A 9,997-nucleotide genomic window follows, 5' to 3' on the forward strand; every position below is an offset into this window, starting at 1 on the left:
TATGTCAAGTTCGCTTGAATTGGCAAATTATAAAGTAAGAGAGTCAGTCTTGGGGTTCCAACTAATATCAGCCTTATTGAGTAACGTTCCCCTCTCAGTCTTAGGGATTTAGATTTTTATACCAAGTTAGCATTCATTGGCAATTTATAAAGTAAAAAAGTTTGTCTTGGGACTCCAACTGATATCCGTCTTATTGCGTAACGTTCCCCTATCGGTCTAAGTGATTTAGATTTTTATGCCAAGTTAGCTTGAATTGGCAAGTTATAAAGTAAGAGAGTCAGTCTTCAGGTTCCGACTGATATCAGCCTTATTGCGTAATGTTCCCCTATCAGTCTTAGTGATTTAGAATTTTATGCCAAGTTAGCTTGAATTGAAGTTATAAGGTAAGAGAGTCTTTCTTGGGATTCCAACTGATATCAGTCTTATTGCATAACATTCCCCTATCAGTCTAAGGGATTTAGATTTTTATGCCAAGTTAGCTTGAATTGGCAAGCTATAAAGTAAGAGAGTCAGACTTGGGATTCCAACTGATATCAATCTTATTGCCTAACATTCCCCTATCAGTCTAAAAGGATTTAGATTTTTTGCCAAGTTAGCTTGAATTGGCAAGCTTTAAAGTAAGAGAGTCAGTCTAGGGATTCTAACTGATGTCAGTCTTATTGCATAACATTCCCCTATCAGTCTAGGGGGATTGAGATTTTTATGTCAAGTTAGTTTGAATTGGCAGGTTATAAAGTAAGAGAATCAGTGTTGGGATTCCGACTGATATCAGTCTTATTGCATAACGTTCCCCTATCAGTCTAAGGGGTTTAGATTTTTATGCCAAGTTAGCTTGAATAGGCAAATTATTAAGTAAGAGGGTCAGTCTTAGGATTCAAAATGATATCAGTCTTATTGTGTAACGTTCGCCTATCAGTCTAGGGGGATTCAAATTTTTATGTCAAGTTAGCTTGAATTGGCAAGTTATAAAGTAAGAGAGAGTCAGTCTTGGGGTTCCGAGTGATGTCAGTCTTGTTGTGTAATGTTCCCCTATCAGTCTCAGGGATTTAGATTTTTATGCCAAGTTAACTTGAATTGGCAAGTTATTAGTCTTGGGATTCTAACTGATATCAGTCTTATTGCGTATCATTCCCCTATCAGTCTAGGGGAATTCAGATTTTTATGTCAAGTTAGCTTGAATTGGCAAGTTATAAAGTAAGAGAGTAATTCTTGGGATTCCGACTGATATCAGCCTTATTGAGTAACGTTTCCCTATCAGTCTTGGGATTTAGATTTTTATGCCAAGATAGCTTGAATTGGCAATTTATAAAGTAAGAGAGTCAGTCTTGGGACTCCAACCAATACCAGTCTTACTGCGTAACATTCCCCTATCAGCCTAAGGGACTTAGATTTTTATGTCAAGTTTCCTTAAATTAGCAAGATATAAAGCAAGAGTGTCAGTCTTGGGGTTCCGACTGATATCAGTCTTATTGCGTAATGTTCCCCTATCAGTCCAAGGGATTTAGATTTTTATGCCAATTTAGCTTGAATCGGCAAATTATATAGTAAGAGTCAGTCTTGGGGATTCCGACTGATATCAATCTTATTGAATAACATTCCCCTATCAGTCTAAGGCATTTAGATTTTTATGCCAAGTTAGATTGAATTGGCAAGTTATTAAGTAAGAAGAGTCAGTTCTATGATTCCGACTGATATCAGTCTTGATGCTTAATGTTCCCCTATCAGTCTAGGGGGATTCAGATTTTTGTGTCAGATTAGCTTGAATTGGCAAGTTATTAAGTAAGAGAGTCAGTCGTAGGATTCTAACTGATATCAGTTTTGTTGCGTAATGTTCCCCTATCGGTCTAAGGGGTTCAGATTTTTATGTCAAGCTAGATTGATTTAGCAAGTTATAAAGTAAGAGAGTCAGTCTTGGGGTTCCCACTGATATCAATCTTATTGCATTACGTTCCCCTATCAGTCTAAGGGATTTAGATTTTTATGCCAAGTTAGCTTGAATTGGCAAGTTATTAAGTAAGAGAGTCAGTCTTAGGATTTTAACTGATATCAGTCTTATTGTGTAACGTTCCCATGTTCGTCTAGGGGGATTCAAATTTTCATGTCAAGCTAGCTTGAATTAGCAAGTTATAGAGTAAGAGAGTCAGTCTTGGGGTTCTGACTGATATCAATCTTATTGCATATCATTCCCCTATTAGTCTAAGGGATTTAGATTTTTATGCCAAGTTAACTTGAATTAGCAAGTTATTAAGAAAGACAGTCTTGGGATTCTAACTGATATCAGTCTTATTGCGTAACATTACCCTATCAGTCTAGGGAGATTCAGATTTTTATGTCAAGTTAGCTTGAACTGACAGGTTATTAGGTAAGAGAGCCAGTCTTGAACTGATATCAGCCTTATTGGTTATCTTAGGTTTAAGAGAGCTTGAATTGGCAAGCTATAAAGTAAGAGAGTCTCTTATGAGGTCTTATTGTGTAACGTTCTATTAGTCTAATGGATTCAGATTTTTATGTCAAGTTAGCTTGAATTAGTTATAAAGTAAGAGAGTGTCTTGGGGTTCCGACTGATATCAGTCTTAGGTTCCCCTATCAGTCCATTTAGATTTTTATGCCAAGTTAACTTGAATTGGCAAGTTATTAAGAATGTCAGTCTTAGGACTCTAACTGATATCAGACTTATTGTATAACGTTTCCCTATCTGTATAGGGAATTCAGATTTTTACGCCAAGTTAGCTTGAATTGGCAAGTTATTAAGTAAGAGAGTCAGTCTTAGGATTTTAACTGATATCAGTCTTATTGTGTAACGTTCCCTAGGGGGATTATTTTCAGTCTAATTATAGAGGATTCTTGGATTTTTATCATTCCCATTAGTCTTAGCTTAGATTTTTATGCCAAGTTAACTTGAATTAAAAGACAGTCTTGGGATTCTAACTGATATCAGTCTTAGTTACCCTATCAGTCTAGGGAGATTCAGATTTTTATGGTTCCGACAGGTTATTAGGTAAGAGAGCCAGTCTTGAGGTTCCGACTGATATCAGCCTTATTGAGTAATGTTCCCCTATCAGTCTTAGGGATTTAGATTTTTATGCCAAGTTAGCTTGAATTGGCAAGCTATAAAGTAAGAGAGTCAGTCTTATGACTCCAACTATTATCAGTCTTATTGTGTAACGTTCCCCTATTAGTCTAATGGATTCAGATTTTTATGTCAAGTTAGCTTGAATTAGCAAGTTATTAAGAATGTCAGTCTTAGGACTCTAACTGATATCAGACTTATTGCATAACGTTTCCCTATCTGTATAGGGGAATTCAGATTTTTACGCCAAGTTAGCTTGACTTGGCAAGTTATAAAGTAAGAGTCAGTCTTGGGGTTCCGACTGATATCACTCCTATTACGTAACCTTTCCCTATCAGTCTGTATGATTTAAATATTTTGTCAAGATAGTTTGGATTATTTGCGAAGTTCTGATAAGTTAATAACCGATGCCAAACTGATAAAATTACCAAATTATACAGCAGGGTTATTTTATGATTTGGTTGTGTGTAACAGTCAACCAGTTATGGCAATTGTCAGAATTTGTCTTACAGATGAAACTGGAAATTGTGTACTGGGATATTGTATTTAATTGCAGATGTTTTCAAGTGGATATGAATATTTTTGTACGTATTCTGTCATGAGCTTTGCGTACATTGATCAATTTTTATATTTGATGTAACTTTGAATACTCGTAACAGTTGAGTAAGACTTCCAAAAATATTCTTGAAGTACTGTTGTCGAACTGAGCGAGCAAAGCAATAGTATAAATTATAAATATTAGAATAATATGTAAGAAAATCATAAAAAAACAAAACTTTAAAAGTAGACACTAATGGCGCTGGGAGACCTTCACCCAGGAAAGGACACCCACTCCATAGAAGTAAAGTATTAAATATAATTAATTAATTTACCTTTGTAAAACTAATTAAACAATATTTAAAACACAAACTAGGACGAAAATAAAGTCAAACAGCCTAGCATTATCACATAAAATTTTGAGTTTCAAAAGCAAATGGAAAAATCTTGCTGAAGAAGTGTGATTTACTTAAGGAATCGTTTATACTATTGAAGTGAAGTGTTGATGTTCAGTTCAAACGAATTCAAACGTGAGAAGCTGTTGAAATCATAGTATATGTGGCATAAGAACGGAAAAAGATGAGAAGTGGGAAAGAATGGTGGGGGTTTCGTAGAAAAGGCAACAAAAAGGAAAAGCCTTAATACCCAGGGTACTTGTGAATATATGCAGAATAGCCTTGAATGTGTATGTGTAGGGTTTTGATGTTCTACTAATGAGCCCTCTGTGTAGTTGGTTGAAGTGGCTAATGTTGTGTTAGTTCTCTGCTCAGGGAGTTTATACATAATTCAGCGCTTGAAGAATGAACGTGGCATTGACCTTGAGTTCTTTTTTTTTTTTTAGCCAATCCACAGCCTCTAATATACAGTAAATATTATATATATATATATATATATATATATATATATATATATATATATATATATATATATATATATATATATATATATATATACACACACACAGTAGAAACCAGAATTAATATGTAAGAAATAGACAGAACATGTTGCCACCAAGGATTTCTGTAGGTATCTGTTTGAAACTAGATGCACATGTTAACATTGCTAATACTGATATGTGTGTGTGTGTGTGTGTGTGTGTGTGAGTATTGAAAATGTTACAAATGTGAAACGAATGTCAGTTTTTTCAGACCTTAGTTGTGGAACTGACGTTCGTTTCACATTTGTAATATTTTCAGTACTCACACACACAGATATCAGTATTAGCATTGTTAACAGGTGCATCTAGTTTCAAACAGATACCTAAAGAAATCCTTGGTGGCAACATGTTCTGTCTATTTCTTACATATTAATTATGATTTCTAATGTATATATATATATATATATATATATATATATATATATATATATATATATATATATATATATATATATATATATATATATATATAATATTTACTGTATATTACAGACTGTGGGATTGGCTCCAAAGAAAAAAACTCAAGGTCATTAATGCCACGTTCATTCTTCAAGAGCTGAATTATGTATGAACTCCCTGAGCAGAGAACTAACACAACATTTGCCACTTCAACCAACTACACAGAGGGCTCATTAGCAGAACATCAAATAATAATACTTTACTTAATTGGATATTTCTTTTATCTCTCATCAAACAAAATATGCATTATTCAGTGCCTTTTCTTTCATTATTTTTGGTAATGTTTTACGCATTTTTCCCAATACAGGACACCAATGATTGCTGGAGGTTTATTTATGATTGATAAATCGTACTTTGAGGAGCTCGGGAAATACGACATGGCTATGGATATTTGGGGTGGTGAAAATCTTGGTGAGTTATTTTAGGGACATGCCAGATTTGCAAAACATATTTTACGCTTTGAATGGAACAAAGGGTATTTACTTTTTTTTTATTTCCAAAGATTTGTATGTGAAAAATAGAAAATTCGGGAGCTTGTAAAATTTCTTGCAATCACTTTTGGCGTTCACCCTTTTGTGCCTGCTGTTTGGTTAGTATTATAAATTAATCACTTGTTAAAATTGATAATTGTTGAGATGCCAACTTGCATAAACAAATCAAGCAATTCTAAAGAACATGGAACAGATCATATCATTTACATCAAACATATCTTGTCTTTTTCTTGCGTATTTCAAGATATCTTCTCTCTTTCTAGAAATATCATTCCGGGTTTGGCAGTGTGGAGGCAGCTTGGAGATTGTCCCCTGCTCAAGAGTTGGTCACGTATTCCGGAAGCAGCATCCTTATACGTTCCCTGGTGGATCAGGAAACGTCTTTGCTCGAAACACACGTCGAGCAGCAGAGGTTTGGATGGATGATTACAAGAAATATTACTACTCGGCCGTTCCTCTTGCCAAAAGTGTCAATTATGGAAAGTAAGATATGTGCTTTCTTTTGTAGCGTAGTATATCATAATAGCATTTTACAGCCACATAATTCATAACAGACAAAAGACAGTAAGAAATACAGTGATAACATCTGCAGTAAAAGACAACTCAAGCTTTAGCTTCCATGGCATTAAATATTTCCCAAAAAGTGATGCTTAGGTTTCATAATTTTTAATACTTCTTTAACAGTATCCAGAGTCGTATTGAACTGCGGAAACAGCTGAAGTGTCACAATTTCAAATGGTACATGGATAATGTATACCCAGAATTGAAGGTCCCTGATGCAGCTCATTCTACCTTTGGCGTCTTCAAGCAAGGACTCAAGTGTATGGATACCTTAGGCCACAGAGCTGAAGGCAGCATAGGCCTTTATGCATGCCATGGCACAGGTGGCAACCAGGTAAGGAAGAAAGTATCAACTCTCTTGTATACCTGAGTCACTACGTACTAAGCATGTGTATACGTACATTTGTGTATACCTACAGTGTTTTCTTTAGATGGTTTTTTCTAATATATATATATTATATATATATATATATTTTTTTTTTGAGAGGTAATAAATGATCAATATCTTGTTAATTCATCTTTTCATTCCAGGAATGGTCAATAACCAAGGACCAGTTGATCAAACACAGCGAACTCTGTTTGACTCTCCCAGAACCAAGGGCTGGTGTGACTCTTATCTTGGAGCCCTGTCAAAATAATGATCTTCAGGTATGTGAATGTAACATCCATTCTCATTGTATACTAAGTAAATGGTAGAATTGCAAGAAATATGTCCGCAAGTTGCATCTAGTATAATTTGCCATTACTTGATTTGCTTTGCTCTTTATAGGTCGATACAAATCCTTTTATTTTTTTCAGAGATGGGTTCGCACAGATGGTGACCGCATGATCAAGTCAGAAGGACATAATCTCTGTATTGATAGTGTCAGAGAAAAGGTGGCAGGGTTGATTTCAGAACGTTGTGACAAAACTATTCTCTCCCAGAGATGGACTTTCGTAGCTAATAAATCCTAATATTTGGACATGGATGTGAGTTAGTGCTTTTTCTACACATTAATTACTGCTTTATATAATCTAATTTCACACTTGTCCACATTTTTTGTATCTTACACTTTCTAGCATTTATTTAAGACATTCCTAATGACCTTTACCCACTAAAGATTTAGTGCCCTTACTATGTCCAACAAAATGTTAACAAAGTAACTGATGAGCCAGCATAGAGCCATATTTTCATAGATACAGTATACTACATGTAAGGGCCACTTCCAGATAAATGCCATGACTTTTCTACGAAAATATTTGTCGTATATTGCATTTTCCTTGCAATAATTTGAGAATCCAAGTACTCAGCCTTTCAAAGAATATTACCAAACCAAGTACTAAAGTCTCTTTTAGTGGGCCTATGGCGTGTTTATTTATTTTAATAAAGTTTGCCACCTCCACCTTGACAAATAGTCCCAGAATTCCCTGGAACTTGATATTTCTGAGCAGAGTTAACTCCATACAGCCCAAAAGGCACTGATTTCAAACCTGAGTAAATTGACCACCATGGTGGCAATGAAGATTTCCTAAATTCTATTTTCTGTGGAGTAACTCTGTGTAAAACAGTTTACCTTCTAAGGGTTTAAAACATGTTGAATACAGCACGGACCAAGTCACTTCTATCTTTTTGACAAATCAGGACCTACATGTTTCAGCTTGGTAACTGAAGAACCAACACACAGTAATTAGTAGAACATGAAGATCTGCACACTTATTTTTATACTGCCTTACTGTATAACTTGAAAACTGGTATATCTTGCATCTTTCAGTCATCTGAATAGTGCTGACTACTCATAGAGCTTGATGCCTGTTTATTTGTGTCAGTACTCTCATTGCTATTTGGGCAAGTCATTTTCCTTGCTGTTGCAAGGCTACAGATTGTTCATTTTTGTCAGCAACCAGCTATACCTGTCTAGTATTTTAGACGAACTTGGCCTATAAACTGCTTGCTGGACTAAACTGTTTTTAGGATTCATTATGATTGATATGAAATTTCTTATAAATTTTATGTAAATTTTATTTTGTGTAAGTTACCTATGAAGACTAGAATATAGTTGAACTTATCGGGAGCCTATTTTTCTGCCAGAACACTTCATAACACACACTCAGACAGACACAGTTATCAGTGTATTTTCCATTATTAAAATACTGTACTTGTAAGTTTTAGGAGTAAAGAAGGGTTGACTATTGTAAGTTATAGATAAATCGTTTTTTCATTAAAAAATTACTCCAGAGGAGAATATCTAAAGTTGAACATATTTTTCGGGTAATAGAATACACTCTTAGTTTTGTTTTAAAGATGCTTTAACTAAGTTAATTTGAAATTTAAGTAAGTGAAATATCTAATTCATGGTTGAATTTTCATACAGAGGTAAACCTGTTAACTAATGTGCATCAGTATTGTGCATACACTAAAATAAAGTTCATTGCTACTTTTTTAATATACTTCATGTACATTAATGCTGTGTTTCTCTACTTTCAGGAAATTTTGTTCTGAATGTGACGTTTGGAATACTGTAGTTTTTAAGTGAGTTTTCTTGAAACTCAGAAGTTACAACAACAGAATCTATGTGGCTCTGGAAGAATTATTTCTCTTGAAGACTCATGTGTTGGGAAAATTTTCCTGTGAGTGAAGTTGAAGCATTCCTTGTAAAATGCATTTTTTTTTTAAGTTTTCAGTTGTAGTCGCTTTCTTTCTCTATATGTGAAAAACTTGTGAGAATCACTTCATAGTGTTCCATTGTCAAGTTGGGAAATTCATTAAGGATCTTTCGTTGTTTGTGTATTGCTGGCTGTGGTGTCATGCATAAACCCCCTGCCCATATTCCCATGACAAGAATGAAGTGAACTTTTGTATATTAGTTGGTGACATGAAATTCAATTGTCTTGCCTATTTATGTCACTCAGTGATAGCAGCTTAAGAGACTGCTTGATGTGATAATGCTGATTACAGACTGCTTTTACCTCAGATAGTGGGAGACCATTTTATACAGTAACACTGCTGCAGAGAGGTTGCTGCCATTATTGCTGATGTGGAAGTTATCCAAAGCTATTTTTATTTAGTCTTGGATGAACTGACCACATTGCAATTGGTGACATTAACTTTATAAATGAAATGAACTCTTTTGATTACATGACTGAAGTGCAGTTTGAGAAGTTCTGAAAATTTTGAAATAAGTATTTAAAAGCAACCTCAGTGGACTGTAACGGTGAAGATTTTGGTACATTCGATGAAGATACAGCACTTTCATAATTAAAAGCTGAGTAAAGATGTGAACCCTATACCAGGTGTATAGTGTTTTCAGTACAGTATATATTTGAAGTATACTTAGAGGTGTATATGTTTTAGCACAGAAGCAGTTGTTAAAGTGGTACACACATGACTCACTTCTTTTTAGAGATTTTTAGTTATTGTACAGTAGTTATGCACTGCTGGCCAGGGCTGCTCCTTAAGATACAAGCTGGAAACATGCACAGAAAGATTGTTATTTTTCTCTAATGAAAAAGGCTGTAAGACTGTTACCTAAGATGAAGAGGTGTACTTCAACAATAAGGAGGCTATTGTAGTTATTATAGAATAGAAGGTATGTACCCAGAACTTTAGACTTGCTACAAGCAACTCTTACAATGATGTGAAAGTAGTAAGCAATCCACTGTGCTGCATTCAACACTGCTTGGTTGACCACTGTATCATAGAGCTGTACAATAATGTAAATACTGTAGTTATTAGTGAGCATCTGTTATTCTAGTCCATTTCCAACCTTCACAAATAATGCCTTTCTGATGTTTCTTGTGCTGGTGCTGCCATGAAGAATTTGAACACTTATAAACAAAGGTCTGTGCAGAGTACTATTTACATTATATATATATATATATATATATATATATATATATATATATATATATATATATATATATATATATATATATATATATATATAATATATATACACACATACA

At 34.5% G+C, this 9,997-nt stretch overlaps 1 protein-coding gene across 2 annotated transcripts in view; it reads left to right on the forward strand.

Moving 5' to 3' along the window:
* The window catches only part of Pgant2 (polypeptide N-acetylgalactosaminyltransferase 2), a 311,225-nt gene extending 301,473 nt beyond the window's left edge, over positions 1–9,752 (forward strand). For both annotated transcript variants that reach the window (XM_067104808.1, XM_067104807.1), the window contains 6 exons: positions 5,311–5,414; positions 5,758–5,977; positions 6,179–6,389; positions 6,587–6,703; positions 6,854–7,024; positions 8,520–9,752. In XM_067104808.1, coding sequence (XP_066960909.1) covers positions 5,311–5,414; positions 5,758–5,977; positions 6,179–6,389; positions 6,587–6,703; positions 6,854–7,009 — 808 coding nt within the window. In that variant the 3' untranslated portion in view covers positions 7,010–7,024; positions 8,520–9,752. The remainder of the gene's footprint in view (positions 1–5,310; positions 5,415–5,757; positions 5,978–6,178; positions 6,390–6,586; positions 6,704–6,853; positions 7,025–8,519) is intronic.
* The last annotated feature ends 245 nt before the right edge of the window (positions 9,753–9,997 follow it).

This window comes from Macrobrachium rosenbergii, chromosome 6 (assembly GCF_040412425.1).
Source record: "Macrobrachium rosenbergii isolate ZJJX-2024 chromosome 6, ASM4041242v1, whole genome shotgun sequence".
In the NCBI taxonomy this organism is placed as follows: Eukaryota; Metazoa; Arthropoda; class Malacostraca; order Decapoda; family Palaemonidae; genus Macrobrachium; species Macrobrachium rosenbergii.